Source organism: Mugil cephalus, chromosome 10 (genome assembly GCF_022458985.1).
Source record: "Mugil cephalus isolate CIBA_MC_2020 chromosome 10, CIBA_Mcephalus_1.1, whole genome shotgun sequence".
Taxonomy (NCBI): Eukaryota; Metazoa; Chordata; class Actinopteri; order Mugiliformes; family Mugilidae; genus Mugil; species Mugil cephalus.
Genome location: NC_061779.1, coordinates 8,222,034 through 8,245,232, shown reverse-complemented (window position 1 = coordinate 8,245,232; position 23,199 = coordinate 8,222,034). Strand labels below are relative to the sequence as shown.

General features: G+C 40.7%; 1 protein-coding gene across 1 annotated transcript; it reads left to right on the top strand.

The window, feature by feature from the left end:
* Positions 1 to 497: 497 nt before the first annotated feature.
* On the top strand, positions 498 to 21,855 carry snrkb (SNF related kinase b). Its single transcript, XM_047595577.1, has 5 exons — positions 498 to 1,043; positions 4,920 to 5,270; positions 5,800 to 6,194; positions 16,126 to 16,267; positions 18,435 to 21,855. The coding sequence occupies exons 2-5, from the start codon at positions 5,032 to 5,034 to the stop codon at positions 19,465 to 19,467; spliced, it is 1,809 nt and encodes a 602-aa protein (XP_047451533.1). The 5' UTR covers positions 498 to 1,043; positions 4,920 to 5,031; the 3' UTR covers positions 19,468 to 21,855.
* The last annotated feature ends 1,344 nt before the right edge of the window (positions 21,856 to 23,199 follow it).

Genomic DNA, 23,199 nt, shown 5'->3' with positions numbered 1-23,199 from the left:
AGAATCACTCAAAATTACCACAAAGAGACAAAAAAAAAAACTATGTCAGAGATTAAATTAATCCAAGAGGCACAGACTACATCAAGGAGACCCAAAACTGACACAAACCTACTGCAACGGCAAACAAAACTACCACAAAACTATCACAAAGAGACAAGCAACTACCACAAAGAGACATAAAACCACTTAGAGAGGTACCAGCTACATCTAGGGGACTCAAAACCATCCCACGCTGACATAAATCTACTATGACACACACAATTACATTTAAAAACACCACAAAGACACACACAACTACCACAAATACATCCGAAACTACCACAAAGTGACTCAAAACTACCACAAATGCACTCATAACTATCAAATACTGACACAAATCTACTGTGACACACACAGCTCCACAAATAGATTCAAAACTACCACAAAGAGGCTCAAAAAGCCTCCGTGTCTATATTCCCCGGGGCCTCCTCAGCCTCACAGGGGCCAGCCTTGTGTATATAGGTTATGGTGAAGCTCATTCTGCCTCCTTGTTGTTATCTGGAGATACATATTTATCTATTTCGTTTTATAATCCCCTTCATTCAGTTATTTTCTCTCCTGTGGTGTGCGTACCGGAGGCTCGCGACCGCTGCCGCCGCCACGGGAGCGAGATGGAGGAATGCACTGACGTCAGAAGGAAGCTGCTGGACACACACACACACACACGCGCGCGCGCGTACTTGTTGTGTACGTGCACGCGGGGCGCGCACGGGATGTTCTGTCCTGCTGCTGTATTCCTGTCTCGCGCTTATGAGTGTCATCTCTCTCTCTTTCTCTCTCTCTCTCTCTCTCGCTCGCTCTCTGTCGCGCGGCGCTCTCTCTCTCTCTGTCAGCTCGAGCTTGGGAGGCGGTCAAGTGAAAAGTAACGTCGCCCTCACATGTACCGCGGACATGGAGCGGTTATGAAAGGGAACGGGAAGGCGGCGCTCTCTTTCGTCTCTAATTCGCGGAGAACCGGTACCGGAGCCGCTCGCTCGCATCCACGGGATATTTGCGCAACAATGGTAAGTTAGCGCCGCTGTGTGCGTGTTCATAGAGTCCTGCAGGGACGGTTGTTGTCGGCTGGGTTTCCTACATGCGCATGTTATTTGCCAACTCCTCGGGACTGCAGCTGAGGCCAAGTACAGAACAGCTGGCCTCAACACAAGTGCAGCAGCCTCCGGGAAAAGATGATGCAGTGCTGTGGTTCTGGTAAAACTGCAGATATTTAACACGGAGGAGGCCGGTCTGACTGTGTGACTGTCTGTGGAGGGGCTTTAAACATGCCGCAAAAGGCTGCTGCTATATTTAATGACAACAGTGATGCTGCACTTTACAGCAGTCATGCATAAGTGATGATGGTAAAGCTGTTGTTGTTTTCGTTTGTTAAGATCATGTATCTCTGTCAAACCTGTGCTTTATAATGACTCAATCAATGTTTGTTGTTGACATGTTCATAAAACGCCAATCAAATTCACGGAAACCAACTTCAGGGAGGTGCACAACCACTAGAAAAAGACTCAAACAACAACCAAGAGGCACTTAACAAAGCTGAATAATTGTCCTACTTGAAGTGGTTGGGGGAAAAAATGGCAGCGATTTTAAAGACACACAAAGCTATTACAAACAGACTTGAAACTGCCACAAAGAGATTCAAAATAAGTTAAAATGCACAAACTACATCAGTGAGCTCAAAATGATCTACCACGCTTCCATTATAATGACTGTTAATGTTTATTGTTGACATTTGTTGTGGAAAATCCAATCAAATCAGCACAAACCAACTTCAGAGGTGCAAAACCTCTATAAAAAAGACTCAAAATAACAAACAAGAGACAAAAAATACTTATTATCCCACTCAAAACTGTTCTGCTACCACAGAAAGGCACAAGACAACGCCAAACAGAGACAAAACGCTCCAAATTAAACTAAAACTATCACGCAGAGACACAGAACTACCACAAAGAGACCAAGTAACCATGAAGGGACACAAAATGATCACAAAAAAGGCACAAAGCTACACGAAAAAAACATAACTCAATGATGCAAAACTGCCACAGAGCCTTAAATCTACCAATGTAGACACAAAACAAGATATAAACAACTCTGTAAAGAGGTGCAGAACAACTACAAAACAGTGCAAAACTAAAAGATAAAAACATACGGGAACCGTTCCAAACAACTGCATTAAGAAACGCAAAATTACTACAAAAAGACACTGCAAACAACCAGTAAAGACACAAAACACCCATGAAGAAGTATCATGATCTTACAGCCACTCAAGATTGTTCAGATAAGTTCAGATAGTTGCAAAACGATCTCAAAGAATCAACCGGTAAGAGCCACAAAACCACAACAGAGTCTATTTTCTCAAAGGGATGTGAAATGATGAGATGAGAAATGATCTGCACAGAGATTTTAGACAACAAAATGTCAACGAGATGTCCCAAGCGCCACAAACAGTCTCAAAATCATCACATAGTGACACAAAATAGCCAGAAATAGAGACAAAACCACCACGAAATGGCACAAAATTACGTCAAAAAGACTGAAACCTACCCACAATGAAATTAAAGCTACAAAGAGACAAACAAAGACTGTAAAAGACTAGATGATAACAAAAAGGTGTAAAATGGCTGCAAAGAAATACAAAGCAACCGCAAATAGACCCAAAACACCTACAGGGAGATTTAAAAACCACCACAACTGCCAAGTAACACAAACAGAACTGCTTTCAAATTATTCAAAAGGATGATCTGCAGGTGCACCAATGGCCTTGCCGAAGATAAAATATGTAACCGTGAAGAACCAGAGGTCAGATCGCATCTTTTAAGGTTGTTATAGGATATTTAAAAATACAATCAAGCTAAAACAGAACGAAGACGCCGTCAGCGAACAGTTGTTGACAGGAGCATCGATGGTGACCGTGGTAATGAAGATGGCGTTGGTGGCCTGAACCCCTGTTACCCTGGGGGGGAGCTCTGATGATGACATCAGGTCCAGCACCACACTCTGACCCTCTTAACCACAGTCGTGACACACAAACACACTCTCACGTGCACACGCTCTCAAATATACATTACGGTGTCCGGTTACACTATTGATTTGGCGTGCCGTTTCTGCTAGATGGCGTTATTTGAGATAGAGTCAAACAGACAAGACAATATTTCACCCTCTGCTACTTCTTATTGTACTATAACTGTACCACATAGTAATCTAGTGTTAGTTGCACAAAGGGGCAAGAAAAATTACAAAAAAAAAATACGTCTGTGAAGGTTCTCAATATATCATGATATATCCCAAAAAAAAAAAAAAAAAAAACATTTTAACCTCCTATTATCTTTTTATCTTTGGGGTCAATTTGACCAGAGCAAACCACTCCAAAAAAATTATTATAATTTAAAAAAAAAAAATGTTTGTTTATTGACTACATAAATAGGTTTTTCAATAAAACAAATACCTGTTACGTGACTATGGAGAAATATGCACATCAACAAAAAAATCTCACTGGTTGACATTAAATTGGAAGAGATATATTCAAGTGTTAGTTCTAAGTACAGATTCTTGTTATCTATAATATTTGGTATGGAAAACTATTATCACAACTATCATCAAGAATAATAACGTATATTTTGTCTGGGCCAGTGTGCGTGTTCCCATTAAATTAGGAAAAGTCATTGAATATAAAGCAAAATAAAAAAATTATGTTAATCACATGTTAAGAAATGTTAAACATTATCTAATTATATAAAAGACCCATTGAGATCACATTAAAAGAGAAATGCAAACTGTTTAGCATTTAAAATGCTGCAGTGATGACTTCAGTAATTTAGAGATTTAAGATTTAAGAACACAGGCACTGCTGAATGGATTCCCGTCAGTCAGATTTTAAGGTATTCCAAGCAGAGGGAGCAGAGAAACTAAAAGCTTTTTTTGTTATTAGATCTTAAGGCATAAAAGAACATAAATAACCAAGAACCAAACCAAGTAGAGCCTTGTAGAAGTTCAAAGGGACTGGGAGGAAGTTTGAGGTGTAAATAGGAACATCTGTGGGTGTAGCCCATCAAAAACATGATGAAACAGCAAAAACTCTACAAAATAATAGAAAAAATAACCTCAAAACAACCACAAATAGGAAAAACATATTAAAAAAACACATAACTCAGCAACACATATGTAAGTGTTTAGTGGTGCAAAACCACAAGAAAAAGGAAGGACCATCTGAAAGACACTTGAAGCATTTGTGTAAAATACCAGCGATTTCAAAGATTCGGAAAGTGTTCAAAGAAACACAAAACCAACCAACGCAACACTACAGAATGGCAAAACTACTCCAAAAAAAGCACAAACTTCATCAAGGAGCTCAGTGGTGTAGGGCCTGTTGCTGAAAAGCTAATCAAATGGACATAAACCGGCTTCAGAGAGGAAGTTCGTAAGGAAACAGAAATGAAATGACTACAGAGTGGCACAAAAACGCAGAAAAAAACTACAACGAGATGTAAAAGACCACAAGATAATGAAAAATTGACACACAAGGGCGACATACATACAACAACCATTAAGAGAGACAAAACCACCCCAACAACTACCAAGAAGAGACACAACGACTAACAAACACTCCTTTAACAACAGAGAGAATCATATTTCACCCTCAGCTGCTTCTTATTATACTATAACTCTACTACTGTAGTAATCTAGTGTTCCCTACTTAATCTGGACATGTTCTGCCTTCTGTGCCTGTGATGGGTATTATCAATCTATTTCTGGTCCAGTGCCTGGAGGGATGAGGCATTAGCAGCAGCTGACCTCATCGAAAGCCCCCTGTCCCTTTGGGCCCAAAGGCCAGAATTATTAGCACACTTGTTTGGCTTCATTGTGTTGTTTTTTCTTTGTCCTGCCAGGCGACTCTCAAGCAGTGAGGACCTTTTTCCTGACACCTTGACGCAACTATTTCCCGTCTCCCATTCAACCCTTCCTCCTTTTTTCAAGTCCGCCCCTCCGTTTGTTTCAATCATGGACTCCTCTGGAGACATAACCTCGCCCCAGGATGGACGCCTCGATCCCAGGAGCAGCAGCCCCGGTCGCTCTGATCTCAGCGGGTTGTACCATCTGGGCAGGACACTGGGCAGGGGCCACTTTGCCGTGGTCAAACTGGCCCGTCACGTCAACACCGGGCAGCTGGTGGCCGTCAAGATGATTGACAAGACGAAGCTCGACGTAATGGCAACGAGTCACCTCTTGCAGGAAGTGAGGTAAGGAGAAATAATTATTCTAAATAGACAGAACAGATTAAGGTTAGAAAAGGGTTGAAAAATGTGAAAATAATGGGAGCACTTTGTAGTTTTATTTAGGCCAAATTAAATAGGGTTTCTATCAGACATTCTGATTTTAGACAAGACGTGTCAAACATGCGGCCCGCAGGCCAAAACCAGCCAGCCAGACTTTGCAAAGTGTGAAAGTTACATTGAAATTTTCAATAAAAGTCACTTCTATTCTTAATTTGTCCACTAGAGGCAGCACTGTTTTAGTTCAAGACCCGGAACTGAACAGTATTAATGCGCCAAAATTTTGTTCGGGTTGTTCAGGTTGTTTACAAAACATTTTATGTTTTGTAAAAAGGATAGTTCATTAAATTTAGACATTTTCATAATGAACTTGTTCTTCAAAACAAAAGGAAAAAATATCGTTACTCTGCTTATACTGTTATATTACCGGTCGAGCCAAACGCTTGATATCTCTGAAGGAATAGCACCTCTCACCACTATTTCCAATTCCCTTCAGGTGCATGAGGCTGGTGCAGCATCCCAACGTGGTTCGCCTCTACGAGGTCATCGACACACCCACCACCCTCTACCTGGTCATGGAGCTGGCCGAGGGCGGCGACCTCTACGACTACATCCTCCGACACGAGGGCGGCGTGGCCGAGGGCACGGCCAAGCGCCACTTTGCGCAGATCGTTCGCGCCGTCTCGTACTGCCACCAGCTCCACGTGGTTCACCGAGACCTGAAGCCCGAGAACGTGGTGTTCTTTCCCCAGCAGGGGGCGGTGAAGCTGACAGACTTTGGGTTCAGCAACTTGTTCCAACCGGGCACGATGTTGGCCACCAGCTGCGGGTCGCTGGCGTATTCTGCTCCGGAGATTCTGCTCGGAGAAGAGTACGATGCTCCGGCTGTGGGTGAGAGACGGCAAATTTCTAATTTCCTTTCAGTCCTGGATTATTAGAAATTAAGTTTTAGCTGAGAAACGAGGTTCTACTTTAGTTTAATATCAGGGGAACACTCCCTCTGCAGGTGACTTGGTAATTACAATAACAAAGGGTCACAGAAAAATTGCTATTGCGATGAGTAATTGTTTAATTTGCAACTATTCAGAAATGGCAGCAAAGACATTTTTATTTTCTACCAACTTTAGACAAATCATCAATGTGGGTAATTAAGCTCGTAGCTAAATTACATTGAAGTCCCTCTGAAAACGATTAGCAGAGTGCTATTTGTTTTGAAATATATTTATGCATTTTCTGTAAAAACAGGTAGCAACTAGACCCAAAAAAAACACTGTTGGCTCCGATTGGTCTGTTCTAATGTCCCGAGGAGACTTCTTCCATTAAGGTTCAAGCCAAACTTGACTTTGCCAAACCAAAACTGTCAGAGTGAAAAAAGGGGAGGGGCTTGAAAATTAGAAGGGAAAAAAAAGACACACCCCTTGTGCAGGATGACTCATCAACATTTTAAAACCTTTTCCTAGGAATATATACGCTCTCAAATTTGATCGAACTGTTCTTTTTTGTTAGTTTGTGACCTCTTCTATATTGCAAAATGCATAAAAAATTAAATTTAATTTTAAGGGGAGTTTAAGTGAACATATGGTGTAAAACACTCATTCAAAGCATCTGCAACTGAAATCTTCTGCGAGGTCCATTTCGTAGCCACTCTAGAGATTTCTGTGGCAGCTTTCTGTTCGAACATTTCCACATTTGACATGCTAGCCGAGCTTTTTAAGGTCTTCTACATACACACACTTGCCAAATCATTAGGTACACTACTGAAAGATACAGCATTACTACTGAAAATATTTTAAGTGTGGATATAAAATGTCATTTAAAAGTTAGTAGCTGTTCTGGAAATTTCTACCACACAAAAAATAGCACCAACGAGGCTGTGCGGGCAGTTTGCAGAGTCATCACTTTCATCTGCGTGGTTGTGTTCGTTCCCATGACCTTGTATATATATATATATATAGATATGTGTGTATTTTCTTATCTGTTTGTGTGTCCATGCTCTGTTTGTTCATGCATAACTCAAATGCCAGGATGCGATTGTGTGTGTGTCTGGATCAGCGTGTGTTTGTGTGTCCGTTGAGGATTAGTTTGTGTATCTGGGTCAGTCTATGCGAGCCAGCCGGGCATCAGCCAAGTGGGCACGTTCTGCAGCGGAACCAGACACTGCAGCTCACTACTCTGCTCTCACACTGCACAGCAAGCATTTATTATTATTATAGTATATGTAGGAGAAAAAAGAGGAAGCACCCTGCATTAATTAGAGGCTGATAGATGGTGGATTTGTTGTTGGAAAAGATTTGGTGTTATGTGTATCAGTTTTGAAATGTCTTCAAAAACCTCTACAGTTGTTTCCCTTGTTATACTACAGCTTTCAAAGACTGCATTCACTACTTTAACTAATGTTGTGACGAGGGACTATAAAGGCTGCTGTCATTATTGAATAAGCTTAAGTCTGTTTTATTAGTTGAACATGGCTGAACGTTTTAATCACAACCTTGACATTTTTACTCATCTACCATCCAGTCACAAATAAATGGACACATTTTAAGATAGGATTCAAAGGTAAAAGATGGATAAAAGATGCAAAATATGACAGAAAGCTCCCGAGCAGCTACTAAATCTGCTGGTGAGATTTGATGTTGTAGGAGAACAGGAAGGATTTGGTGTTCTGTATCTCAGGCGGGGTTTATCTATTAATCTAGATTTGGCAGCGTTTTAACTTCAAACTCATCTGCACCGAATAAAACTGTGTTCACACGCAGCCGTCAGCATGACTTATTATTAGTTCCTCCTTTTTTACGTAAGTTCCTGTTTCTAAAAGCGACCACACATAGGGCTTCCATTTAAGTCTATATTTACCTCCCTCAAGACCTGTTTTCTGCATCACTTCAGCCGAAGTGCACTTGTCTGTTCTATTTTATTCATAAGGTGTCATCGCTTTGATAGAAATGTATGAAATGTACCTATAAAAAGTAAAATGTGTGTGTGTGTGGTAGTCTTGAGCTGTGTCTAGAATGCGAGACGTCCCTCCATGATCTCAGCTTAGCAAGGTGACTCATCAGCACACACACAGACTTTGATATCTCATTGAAACAAGCTGCTGTTTAATCCTCTGTGGTCCCCTCAGTGCGCACAGTCACTGGCCGGTTTATTAGATACACACGTGAAAACATGCAAATCTAATAGACCTAGGTCCTGGTATTAGTGAATTTTATTGTTTTGTGCTGACACATGTTTCTATTTTCCAAGTAACAGGAACAATTCAGTGTTTATTTCAGTCCAGTTTAGTGGCCCCACAAACTACGTCCTCCAAACTTACCACCTTTTTGACACCGTTTCTGCATAAACTGTATAGCAAAGATTTAGTGCAGACGCATTCATTCAACAAATTACAAAGCTTTATCAACAAAACGTCCTGAATAAGCTGCTTTTATTTGGGATATACTACAACATTCACAGACATGAGAATGCAGTCACTACTGTACCTAATGTTTTGGCAAGAGAGCATAAAGACCGGAGACTGTTTATTGTTGTATGAGTTAAAGTTCTTTTTATTTGTTTGAAACAGAAATCTGAAAATATATCATTTTAATCCTGACCTTGGAAGTGCCCCAGAAAAAAAAAGTAATTTCAACTAACCTATGATGTCACAATAAACAAATACATTTCATTATTTGGGTATCGAATGATAAAATGAAAATTTAAACTCCATTTCCTGCCTCCCCTCGCTGTGACCTTACATGACAAGTCTTGCAACATCGTGCAACAAGATGAGTCCACGTGTGATGAAAACATGGCAGAAGCTTCAACCCTGAGGGCACCGTGAGGCCTCAAAGCTGATTGGATGTAAAACATTTAACGACAGAGGATAGTTGCGCAAAAGCAAAGACACATGATAGACGTGAAACTAGAGGTAAAATATTGTTGAAATAACACAAATCTCTAGAACAACGTCTTTAGTTTTCAGTAAAAAAAAACAAAAAACAACTGAAATATCTTTATCGATACCCAACCTTATTACAACTAGTTTGTTTTCTCTAGTGTACCTAATGTTTTGGCAAGTAAGCCTACGTGTGCTGTGTTTGAGGACACATTGGGTGTGTTTGATGATCATCATATGATGTGGAGTAGATGCAGGAATGTCCACGGGGTCTCTTGACAAAGATTAACACTGCCTCCACGGTTACATAACAGCTGACCACCAGCAGCCTGTGAACACAACCTGTAGGTGTGAGGGTTTCGTAAGTGTTCACTTCACAGATGAGAAAATTATTATTTGTTTTGTAATAGGCAAACAAGCTGCACAAGTTTGGTTTAGTCGTAAATTACAGATGCTACAGGTTTATGAGCAAATGTTACGGCTGAGAAAGTTGGGCTTGGCAGTAAGTTTGCGGATGTCCGATAAGAAGGAAGAAGGAAGAGATAGGTAGGTGGAGTTTGTTCTGTGCAGGAGGAACTTGTGCGTGTTTGACAGAAGGCTGTAAACACTATTATAAATAGTACTCACTGTATATGATTGGGACATTTGGTTGCTATAGAAACGTTCACTGAGATGTTGTAACTTTAAAAAAAAAAAAGAAAGAAACGAAAATGATGACGCACCTCTGGGATTATTTTGTTGTTTCATTGTCTTATTTTTTTTAGATGCAAAAAAAAAAAAAAAAAAAAAGCAGGCCTAACATTATGACCACCTTACTAATATCGTGTAGGTTTCCCTTGTGAATCCAAATCCGTTGTGATTCATCAGAGAATGGACATGGGCCTTCTGAGGGTGTCCTGTAGTGTGTGGTCACAGAATTTGTTAGTCTTTTGTCTTTGGGTCCTGTGGGTTAAGTGGAGGGCTGTCTGTGGATCATCCCGCAGTCAGTTGATCAGTTTGGGATCTAGTGAATTTTGAGGCCAGGTCAATACCTTGTGCCTTCCTGCATGTTTTTTGCTGTTCTTCATGTTGTTTTAGTTGTTCCTAAACCGTTTTTGTGTGTCTGTCTCTGACTGCATCCTACTGGGGAGGGGTGGATTGGTCTGGTCTAGGTACGGTGATACGTGTCTAAGTAACACACCAATGCCAGGTCCAATAGTTTCCCAGCAGAGCACTAAATTGTCACAAGATGGTCAAAGTTAATTACTTATCTTGTCCGTCGTCGTAATGTTATGCCTGATTGGTGTGTCATGACCTGGTGCTCATGATAATGAGATAATTATATAATATGTATATTACATAATAACTGGATGGAGGGAAGGAAGTTTTTATAATACTCAAGCTAAGTCAGACACAGTAATGGAGTCCTCGGTCAAGTTGTGTTTGTGCAGCACTCATCTGTAAGTTTCATTTAGAATAACAGCTTTCCAGGGTCCCGTTTGGCTAAGTGCCACATCATATACAATGCTCATGTCTGCAGGGTGGATGGTGAATGGTTGCTCATTAACCTGCCAGTAGCAGCACATGGAAACCCCCCCCCCCTCCCCCGTAAACATCCTTCTTTAGATCAAGGACGGATGGCGCTGCATAACCCTAGAAAACTTCCAGACAAAACCTCTTTGTGTTTTCATATCAACCTGGAGGCTCCTGGACTGTTTATACCAACAACTCCTTTTCCAGAGCTTCAAAACTGCCACATACAAGTGTGATAGCGCCGCAAAGAAATCATCTGTCTTAGCAACAAAATCCAAAAACAGACACATCACTTTGGGAGGAAATTGTGCAACACTGAGAGCAAATAAGTATTTTCAGGCACAGCTTGTCCTAATGTGTAGAGATGCTGTGAAGACACGTGAAAGAAATGCCTTTTTACTTTTTGTCTTTTTGTTGTCTGGATATAATCACCAAGGGTACATTGTTTGAAAAGAAAGCACCAAACCTTATAACTAAAACTGTACAATGGACATTTTTGGAAAAAAAAACTTGTTATTGTTTCCACAGGGCAAGACAAACAAATAATTTAAATTTTGTTTAACTTGTCAATTAATATCATCTAATCTGTGCGCTGATCATTACTTGGAAATCATTCCACAGAGTTGTAGGTCTCAAAGAGACGTACGTTAAGACCTGGACACACAAAAAAATAGAGCTATCGGCAACAAAGGCCAACTGTGTCTTTAAGTTGCACTTGAACACAATACAAAGACTACAATCAAAGACCAGCTGGTTCAAATGTTCTGCACCTGAGAGGAAATACGTCCTCATACCACCAGGTGGCAGTAGCCTCGTTTAGGTCTTTGCTGGGGCATAATCATTTCCCAACAGAGAGACTCCAGACCAATTTTCTACTTACAAAGAATTTGTGAGGGAAGGTCGTCTGGCTACCAGACTCGGAAGAGCTGTTATTAGCTGTGAGAATAGATAGTTAGCAAGAGCTACTATTAGCTGTGAGAAAAGGAAGTTAGCAAGAGCTACTGATAGCTGTGAGGATAGGAAGTTAGCAAGAGCTACTGATAGCTGTGAGGATAGGAAGTTGGCAAGAGCTACTGTTAGCCGGAAGGATAGGAAGTTAGCAAGAGCTACTGATAGCTGTGAGGATAGGAAGTTAGCAAGAGCTACTGTTAGCTGGAAGGATAGGAAGTTAGCAAGAGCTACTGATAGCTGTGAGGATAGGAAGTTAGCAAGAGCTACTGATAGCTGTGAGGATATGAAGTTAGCAAGAGCTACTGATAGCTGTGAGGATAGGAAGCTAGCAAGAGCTGCTGTTAGCTGGAAGGATAGGAAGTTAGCGAGAGCTACTGTTAGCTATGAGAATGCTACTATTAACTGTGAGGATAGGAAGTTAGCGAGAGCTACCGTTGTACAGAGCGGGCCTGATCACGCTGATCAGTTTTTCTACAGATAATTTTTTCCAGATCATCGTGTTGATGTGGAAATATTTTTGATTTTAAATGTTCAGATGAGATCATCTTCTATTCATCCTTTTTAGCTTTTCCTTTTCTTTTCATCACTTCTCTGATTGTACATTCGTTTTTTAAGATGAATCGTAGTGGTCTCTCTCGCAGACTCGTCCAATGCTGTCTGCTACAATTCAAAAACTGGCCATTATATTCATTTAAATAAAAATCCTGATATTATCTGTGAAGCTAATCCAGTGGCAGAAGTAATGAAGTGTCAGGCTAACGTCATGGCACAAGACACTTTATCTAAGGGATTTCGACATTATTTTCTCTCTAGTTTTTACGTCTTTCACGCGGCTTTGCTTGTGCCCAGCTCTTCTCTGCTGTCGTTTCTTTTTAAATCCAATCAGCTTTCAGTCCTGAAAACTCCCAGTGTTGTGGCATCTGTCATGTTTTGAATCTTCTTCAAACGTGGACTAATCTTTTCGGGTGACTGGAGCATGATTTTATGAATTAATATCAGATCTTTCAAATTACAATAGATTAGAATCAGAAAACAGATTTCTTTAAAACCCAGCCCAATTAATATCATACCTCTATCAGTTTAAGTGAAACTACACACTGTCATCTGCTTTCTGTCCTCATCAGGATCTTTATATCAGAGTTAATACATAATCCCATTAGAATAATGAGATTTGTCTTCCTGATTGGTCCATCTCTAACCATAGAGTTCAACTCCCATGTCTTAGCTTCTAAATGTAGGTTGCATTTGTTTTTTTTTTGAGTGAACTTACAGGACCCTTTGTAACAGACTCAGCCATGGTGACCCTTGATGACGTATCTGGTCTTAATAAGTCAAAGGAGGCAGAGCTACTGAGCCAGGACCCTTCACTTTTTTTTGCACAAGCTTTTATGGTTAAAATTTCCATTCAACCAAGCTACATCTGGTTTATATATATACACAGTGTGTGGGGCTGATGTTTGTACTGTCAGCAGGCCTCTAATGCGTACTGAGAATGTGTGATATTCCCCAGAGAACAGAGAAAAGTACACTCCCAGCACTCAGCAGCTTCTCCCAGTTGCGTAACACGCCTCTAGACCGCGTCGAGCGTGCTCGTGGGCGTGCCCGTGAGCGTGCACGTGAGAGTACATTTGTACGGTGGAGGACTGAAGCCCGTTGTTTGGACCATCATGAGTAAAAATGTGGGACAATGGCTGAATGCTTCACCACACATGAGACTGGTACATGTGAGGAGCTGAATGAACCACAATGGTTTTATTGTTTGAGTCCTTCGTTATCTGATTGGTTTGTGCTTTAATGAAGTTTTAGTTGTAGATGCACACGCTAGTAAATTAGTAGCACTGCACAGTAACCAGATCCCTGCAGTGAAATGGTAAAATATGAAGTTGTATGTAAAATATTGTGGTTTTTCTGACACAATTAAAATTTTTTTTTTAGCAGTTTAGATAGATAGATAGATAGATAGATAGATAGATAGATAGATAGATAGATAGATAGATAGATAGATAGATAGATAGATAGATGCTTTAGCCATTTTCTTCAATCTTCTATACACAATATAGCCTCATTGCAACCCTAAATAAAAGTCCATACAACTCCATATACCTGACTTACTGACATCCTGCACAGATAATGTAGCTGCTTAAAAAGCTAATGGTTAGCCTATATGTATCTTGCTGCAAATATTATAGCAGAACTATTTAATGTAGGTTTAATAAAAAGTCAAACTATTGCCCTTTATTTCACACATTATCAGAGCTGTAGCCTGTGACATTTATATATATGATCTGTGATATTTCCAGTGCCAACATCAGGGTTAAAGCACGATGTGAACAGACAGTGCAGTGTTCCTATTTCCAGTGTTTGGGAGGCAGAGGAACGAGGGGGAAGATCATTCTCAGAATAGCACAGCACCACAACAAGCCCTCTGTTTGTTATGGCCTTCAGCCTTCAGCTCCCTTTTCCTTTGCATGTGTGCATTTCCTTGAACCGGCTGATATGTTCGCGTTTGGTTCAGGCTGTTATGAGTTCACATGGACGTCCATGGAGGTAGGGAAGGAGGGAAGGGAGGGAGGGGGGAGACGAGTGGCAAAGGGGAAGGAAAGGGAGGGGACGAGGAAAGAACACACTGTCAGCAATGTTGGTGGTCAGCACCAGGAAGCCTGGGTGTGTTTCTGAGTCAGGGGTTCAAACGTGTCACATATTTGACACTTAAAAACCGGACATCCAGCCATTAATCGCAGACTTTCCTCTTCATCGCATTGAGTGACACGACCCAATGTATCTTAACCTTGCTCCAGACGCACTCCTTTTGTGTGTTAAGTGTTTGCTCCCCTTCAGAATTTTATACATTTCTGCATAAACAAGACTCAAAGCATCAATGGATTTTCACTCAAGTCCAGGAAGTAGACAAAGAGAACTCAATCAAACTAGTGAAACAGAAATGTTATGTTTTTTTTGTTTATATGTATTTGTTTAGACAGTTAAAGTTAGTCCTGTGCAGACATAATGGCAACTTAACGTTTCCGGTAACTGCTGATCTGTCGTCTTCAGCAGAATTTTAGCCCATTCCTCGCAACCTTCAGGTCCTTCCAAAACATTTCTGTTGGACTAATGGCACTTTCTATTCACCTTGGAGGGCGGAAGTCGGAACTGGGATTGACGTCACACCTGAGTTATTGGCCTTCCAGTTGAAGGAGCCAGAAAACTAGATGACTACGTTCAGGAGAGCACTTGCCTTGTCCGAATATAACTTGGTGGAAACTTGGTGTATTGCACATTTACATTTTCTGCAGAGTGAAATGAAAGTTTACAAAAAAAATCTTGAAATTAACTAATATTATTGCTATAACGACCTAAATAGCTTAAACTAAATTTAAGCTATTTGAGCTACACACATTGGAAATGGGACAGATAACTTGAACCAACTCATGAGTTTTTAGTTTAGAATTATTTACAGTAATGAAATCAAGGCAGAAATTTATAAAAATCTTAAAAAGTATTAATTGTAGACTTGCCACCATGGTGTTTTGCACTGTTTTAGTTTTACCAGGCTATTGTTTTTAGCTGTTGTTAGCGCGACATGGATTTGTAGTTCCCATATAACACATGAAAAACAGATAGATTAAACTGCAACAGCATTTCAGCATATGTGTGTTGAAAAAAATGCCGATTAAGGGCCACAAAAACTAATCAGAAGTGCTAATGAATGGAATATTACAGGAGCTTCTAATTATTGTTTACACATGGGGCAGCCATCTTGGTAACTCAGCTCAGGGGTAGTAAAGATACTACGACTTTCTGAGTAGAAAATCCGACATTCCAGTTAAAAATTCAAACACAGAACTCGGAAATTCCGACAAATGGAACGCACCATATGGTCACGACTTTGAGTTTGATTCCGCTCATGGACAGATGTCTTGACATTTATTTTTATTATCCACCACCAGTATAATTCAGAATTCATTGATCCATTCATGACGACAATCATCCTGGCTCAGATGCAGCAAAACAGGCCCAAACCCAGACATTACCACCCCTATGTTTCATGGACGGGATGAGATGAAATGTAAATATTTTCCCACCAGTCTTCTCTTTCTTGTCCATGTGATGTTCAGAAAACTGTTTGTGGCAGATCAGCAGCAACAGTAAAACAATTAGTTGTTGTTATTGCTGCTTAAAGGAGTCGCACCAGACACTGGAAACAAGAATATTGAATTAAACAAACACAGAAGCGCAATATTTCTGTTTCATTTTCATTCACTGGGTTCTCTTTGTTTACCTTCAGGACTTGTGTTGAAATCTATTGATGTTTTGATTCATTTTTATACAGAAATGTGTTCAAGAACCTTTAAGCAGCAGTATATATTTGAGATTTTTCATCTCATCTGACGGTCCAAATATAATCAGAGAACTGAGGATCTTTTAAGGCCTCAGATGATTTGCTATTTTAGGCTAATTTTAGTGATATTTTTTTGTGTGTTCCAGATATCTGGTCTCTTGGGGTGATCCTGTACATGCTGGTGTGCGGAGTCCCTCCTTTCCAGGAAACCAACGACAGCGAGACTCTGGTTATGATCCTGGACTGTCGCTACTCCGTCCCCGCTCACATTTCTGAGGACTGCAGAGAGTGAGTACTGTGGAATAGTCACGCATGCATTAAAATAAATAAATAAATAAATAAATAAAACACAGCCTCAGATGTTGATTTAATCATCTTTGCGTGCTTTTATTTCTGAGTCGATTCGACAGATTCTTTGGCGGAGTAAATGTGATGAGTCTCAAGGAGCTGCTGACCGTAAAATCATCTCATTAGCGCGTTTCAGTGAATAATTTCAGCGTCCTACTTGTCTCAAAGGCTTTTGCCATCTGCTGCAAATACTTTATGAACGTTATGTCTCCTCAAATATTGACTTTTGTTGACTTTATTTCAGAATCCTCATTGTCCTTGAACCATATTTCAGTTCTGCTAAAGTTACATAACAATGCAATAAAAAATGAAAATGGTCAGCAGGAGTTTATTAATTGAATGATCTTAAATGCATTTGCTTGCCTGCTATTGTTTTAGGTTTGTGGCAGCTTATTCCACTTAATTTAGACCTGTTGTCCTCATAAGTGGACGTGTTAGTCTGCCATCTATAGGTAGCAAAGGGTCAATGCACTAATCGGAGTAAGAACACCTGGTCACAGGACAAAAGTAAACAAGGTACAAAACCAAATCAGATTCTACGACTGAAACTTGTTTATTTGTGCCTATTGACTTTTTCAGATTGATATGACTCCTAACCAATTTTATCAATATCAAATCAGATCAACTTTATTTATATAGCACCTTTCATACAAATGAATTGCAACCCAAGGTGCTTTACACATACAACAAACAAATATAAAACAAGCCTTAAGAACCCTCCCACTTCCCACCCCAACACACACACGCACGCAAACACATGCACTTAAACACATGCACACACACAAAGGAGACAGGGATAGAAAGAGCGCAGATAAAATTAGTGACATGGCTGAGCACAGATGGCCTAGTGAGGAAATGCCATCACAGAGGACCGTCCACACTAGGACTCGTCAATACTAACGAGCTACGACATCACTGATTGGCAGCTACTCCTTTGAAGACGTTGAGATTTTATGGTTTGCAGTTCTGTTTTTGCTCGGCAATGAAATAAATAGTTTTAAAATTTCTTAGACACTGGTGAGTTTATTGTATTACATAGGATTTCAGATCCTCCACATATGAAGACAAAAACAATGCTCTCAGTGTTTCATCTTCGTCCCATGTCTTTGGCATTCTGCTGTCTGATCAAAGCAGCATTAACGGTTGGAAAGCAAGCAGAATTTGAAGTACACTCATGGAAAATCGTTTTACCCCATGGGGGTGCAGCAACACATCTTAAAAACCTCAAAAGCATCAGAAGAAGAAAACATTTTATCTATCTATCTATCTATCTATCTATCTATCTATCTATCTATCTATCTATCTATCTATCTATGTATATATGTGTGTGTGTGTGTGTGTGTGTGTGTGTGTGTGTGTGTGTGTGTGTGTGTGTATACTTCTTGTTCACAGATGATGATTGGCTGTTGAACTTTTTAGGTCCTACTAATCCCAAAAATACCAAAAAGAGTTCGGGCCTCAGGAGGTTAAAATTTTTTCCATTTTTTTAATATCTATGAAATGTTCTCTTCTTCTGATGCTTTTGAGGTTTTTGAGATGTGTTGCTGCACCCCCACAGGGTAAAAAACTTTTTTCCACGACTGCACTTCAGATTCTGCTTGCTTTCCACAACCGTTAATGCTGCTTTGATCAGACACCAGAATGCCAAAGACATGGGACGAAGTTGTAAAAACACTGAGACCATTGTTTTTGTCTTTATTTCTTACAAAAAGAAAACTTTTTAACTTTTACACATGAACCTCCCTGCATCTAAAAGACACAAACTTTGCTGATTTCCTTCAAACTACACGACCCAACAAAGGAAAATCTGTCTTTCTTATTCGTCACCTGTGGTTAAGAAGTGAATAAATACACCCAGTCAAGTAGTTTTCTCAAATTATCTGTGGCTGCAAACACATCCTGGAACATATGACCCGGCGCTCGTCATATGACTTTACCGCTTAGTGAATTCACAAGGAGTTGAATAGAGCAGAACAACCTTCTGGACATATTTACAGGTTGTAAGGATGTGTGCTGATTCCTACATCCGATTAAAATAGGGTCAGTTTCTGTTTCAGATCAGTCGCAAAAAGAGATTAAAACTAATTCTCTGTCTTTTTCTTATCAGTCTGATCTCCAGGATGCTGCAGAAGGATCCGTGTCATCGCGCCTCCCTCGACGAGATAGAGGCCCACCACTGGCTGCAGGGTCTGGATAGCGCTCTCCTCAGCCCGGAGGCCCCTCCACACTGGCTCTCGGGGGCTCTTTCTCCCAGCTCGCCACGCTCAGGAGTCCCAGAGTGCGGGGATCTGCTCGCCGTGAGGCCTCCGCAGGCTTTCCCCGCCCCATGGCAGCCCAGTCTCACCTTCACCCTCCGTGCTCCTCCAGTGGAAGAGCCTCCTCTCACCAAGAACCTCCCAGCCCTGCAACAGATCTGTGAGGAAGAAGAAGAAGAGGAGGAGGAAGAAGAAGAAGAAGAAGGGGACGACGGAGGTGTTGTGAAAGAGCGACACGGTTTGGAGTCTCTGTTAGAGGAAGAGACAGAAGGAGAAGTTGAGGAGATGTTGGATAGAGCAGAAAACCTATTAGAAACCAGAGGCTCGGTGGAGATAATCGTGGAGGAGGAGGAGGAGAACGAGGAGATGGTGATAGAAGTGGAGGAAGAAGATGCCGACTGTGTAATCTCAGATCAACCAGTCAGTCATGGAGACAGGTCAGTCAGTCAGCCTCCCAAAGTCCCTCCATCGTCCCTGCCTGGGTTTGGCGTGCCGTGTTGTCAGGGGCAACCGGAGCCCACGACCCGAGAGGAAGGGAAGGACGAGGAGATGGAGCCCAACAACAACACCAACAAACCGCCCCAATCTGACTCGAATCATTCCTCTCCCGCCTCTGTGCCCTCCGCCATACTGAGCCCGAACGGGAAGGAGGCGCAGAGAGAGCAAGACGAGAAGACGAACGGCGAGTGTCCACCCAACGGCGCTCTGGGGACCCGGGAGGAGTCGGCGCCGAGGGCGGAGCAGGGCAAACGACACAGCTTAAAGCTGCGAGAGAGACTCTTTCAGTTCCCTTTGTGTGAGAAAGCTCTGGCCTTCAACATACCGACCAACAACAAACCCAAGATCCTGCCGCTGGCTCAGTACAACTGCTGCCACGTGCTATAAGAGAAACCGCCAGACGTGCTGCTCGGCCTCCTGGGACGTACAGGCTGGTTTGCAGTCGGCAGGTGACCGGCTTCTCAGCAAAGCTCCTGCTGTAAAGACACCGAGGCCCTCAGCATGCAGAGTGTACGTTAAGAGACGCTTATAGACTCCATGTGATACAAACCAGTGTGCAGCACAGTAGTGGGACTCATTAGAACCTCATTAATGTGCTGCTGGGAACAGGAGCGACCACAGAAGACTGTTTCTGCAGAAAGAAGGAGAAACACACTGACTGGACAGTTCATGAGGTGCACTAGTGAATATGGCGAGACGTGGGCAGGGGTGGCGGGGGGGGGGCATTTGTGCCTTTATTGCTACAGGAAAAAGGGTGAAAGATATCAAAGTCTTGCTCTAGTCCAGCTTCATGAAGGTAAGGGTATTCAGGATTAGTTTAAAACAACTGAGAGAGCTGTTCAGTCTTCAGAGGTGTTCCTATTATTTTGACAAACCCCGCTGTACTGCGGGGGCTTGGCTAGATAACAGAAGCACCAACAAACGACGTCCTTCAAAATGATCAAAGTCCTCGTTCAGACCTTTCATTAGCCGGACTGTCTGATCACAGGTGTCCTGCTTTAAGTACGTGCATTCACACCTGGTATTAAACATGCGTCCCCGGCCACCACTTCAGATCTGTTCGTTATTTCTCTTTGTAGAAGTAAACCCACGCGTCATTTGGAGCAGATTATTCTAACTGCTACTGTAACTAATTGATCTCTACATACAGCTGTTTCAGAATTGTGAACACACGTGCACGTGTTCATGACTTGGGGATATGATGCATATTTTAGAACAACTCTAAAATGTTTCTCATTCACTTAAATTAAAGTTAATTATCTACTGACTGAGTTCAATACAAGCAGTGAAATAAAGACAAAAATAAAGATTTTAGAGGAAAAACACTTAGCTTCACTTGCCAGCATGATCAATAATTAACCACATGCCGATACGTTATTTAACAGTCAAAATATCTTAAAAGGCCCTCATTTCATTACTAGTGACCATTTTTTAAAAGCGGTGGAGTATTTTTTTCTAAATGAAAGAGGCAAACGTGTTGAGTATGAGGTTTTTAAAGTGCATGCAACAAAATGTACTTAAAGCCACTTGTGATCAGATCCCCCAGGACGGATGTAAACGGAAGGTCTGAACAGGATTTCAACGCAAACTGAATATTAATCCAGGTCATGAAGCTAAGATTTAGTGCAGGAATCCCTTCACTGGTGTACCTAATGTTTTGGAGTTTTTATTGAATAAGCTAAAGTCCGTTTTTGTTTGTTTGAAGGTGCCTACTGCGATAAAACCCTACTGAACATTTTTAACCCTGACTGTAAGAAGCTTTGAGTAGAACCAGTAGATTAGACAGCAAGCAGCTATTACTTTTATTATTATTAATATTATTATTAATAATAATAACCCACCTAATTAGTTCATCTAGAAAACTGTGAAAGACGTGGATTTTAAAAAAAAAATCTGAAATGTACCAAAACAGATAAATATCGAATTTTATTATAATTTAAGACCAAAAAAAGGTGAAAATAAGTGTCACATTTGACTCGTTAGGACCATCAGATGTCTTTTTTTTTTCTTTTTTTTTTTTACTAAAGCTGCTGATTTTATTCAGTTTTTTTTTTCTTTACATGAATCTAGTTCTTCACATTGAAAGCTCTGAATATAACACTGTATAATATACATATAAGACTGAGTGACTCTTTTAGAAGTCTTATTAATAAACTGTTTCTAGGATCATTGATCATCGATTGGGATGCAGGTCTTCCATCGCTCTTATGATCACACTGTGTGATCTTTTTGTTTTTTTGTTTTGTTTTTAATTATGGACCTTTATTTTGTAACCAGACATAGATGGGACTTTGTGCATGTTATTGATCACAGTATATACCTCCATGTGTCTTGTGTAACTGTACCCCGAGGTGGACCACTGAATTATGAATTGCACAGCTCCTACTGTAGCCGGTGCTTTTTTTTTTTCGTTGTTGTTTTATTTTGTTGGTTGTTTTTTTGTTTTGTACAAGCAGTGAGAGAGCTCCTCCTTGTGGTGTTGTTTTATTTGTTTTCCTCGTTTGAAGCTTTCCAAAGCCAAAGCTGTACAATAACCTGGGAATCGCTCCGTCACGTCAAAAATAAAATAAATGTGATTACAGCTCGGCTCCAGTCGGCCTTGGAGGCGTGACGTCTGCAACAAACCAGGGATGAAACGATCGGTTCCTGTGCGACGGCTGCGTCCACTGACTTGCAGTGTAACTACGACCACAGTCTCTGTGGAGCCGTGAACTTATTTTTCTGTATTTATTTATTAAAAATGGATTAAATCGACAACAGTGGATGGATGAACAATGGAGTGAGTTTATTTTCCCGGACACACATTGATATATGCTTCTAGGAAATAATGCTCGTGTCGTGTGATTTCACAGGAAAAATACATGAAACTGATTTTAACCAGTGGTTCCCTGATGATAAACAACTGTATCAGCCACAACATTATGACCGGTGATATCTGGCTGTTGTAGGTGGGATGTATTTGAGAGCAAGACAGATATCATCTCAAGATTGAAGCAGGACAAAAGGAGTGGTATATATATTTGTGAAAGTCATGTTATGTCAAAAAAAAGAAAAAAAAAAGAAACAAAGCTGAAACAAAGGCAACTAGACTTGTAGGGTTTATTGAAGATATTTCATCCAAGTTTTTGACAAACAGTCATAAACGTAAACCCAACACATACTGAGTTACACTTGCTTCATATTATTTTTCAAAATCTGGGCAAAAGACACTAGTCATTTACAACTGTTTGTTCCTGTCTCTGCAGGGCTCTTCTACTACACTATATGGTTAATTTATCTAATTGTCAACTCTCAAAAATAATTGTTTTGGAATTTTTAAGCTCAGGTAACTAATAATGTTAATAGTGGATTTAATTTAGATGCAATCCAGCCCCACTGCTCTAGTCTTTATGGTGTGTTCATCCTAAAACAAGAACAACTAAAAAAAAAAAAAAAAATGAAACAAGGGCAACCAGACATCTTGAAGACATTTGATCCAAGTCCTCAGATCTAAACGACTGGTGGAGGTTTAGATACATCTGCGAGTTTTGTCTGTCTGTTAATGAGCAGATTATCTCAGTAGTTGGAGGAATCTGTGAAAATGCAGGACATAAAGAAGAGGAAGGAGTTTTAAATCATGTTCACTGCTGGACAGACAGGAACAAAGAGAAACACAAGGAAGCGTGAGTGTAGAACAAAGAATGACAACAGCAGAGACAACCACAGAGGGAAAAACATGGCTACATACGAATGAGACCAACGAGGGGAAGAGCAGGAGACAAAAGACACAAGGCAACACAGGTGAGTGGAATCAGAGACAGACAGGAAGTAAAACTTAAATCTATCAAGAAATCTGATTATGAAACAAAGCACAAGAAAAAAACAAACAAAAAACTAAGCAATGTTACAGAAAACATTAAAAACCATGACCTGTTATCACCTAAAGAGACTCCAGCTTCATCAGACATCTTCATCAGACTGTTTATCTCCGTCCACCTCCTCCTCTTTCACTCTGAGTCTTTCCAGTTATCAAATGGGCGACAATTTGAGCAGCTTTGACAAAGACCACATTTATTCTGTGTTCATTGCACGCCTCAGACACTGACACAAGTGATGATCTGTCCAGTAGCTCTCTAGTAT

What these genes read in the sequence shown, in the direction of transcription:
- snrkb (XM_047595577.1), top strand. Translation starts at nt 5,032, where the DNA reads ATGGACTCCTCTGGAGACATAACCTCGCCCCAGGATGGACGCCTCGAT. An exon ending in GTACGATGCTCCGGCTGTGG is followed by an intron (nt 6,195 to 16,125) that starts GTGAGAGACGGC and finishes TGTGTGTTCCAG; the next exon opens with ATATCTGGTCTCTTGGGGTG. An exon ending in ATTTCTGAGGACTGCAGAGA is followed by an intron (nt 16,268 to 18,434) that starts GTGAGTACTGTG and finishes TTTTCTTATCAG; the next exon opens with TCTGATCTCCAGGATGCTGC.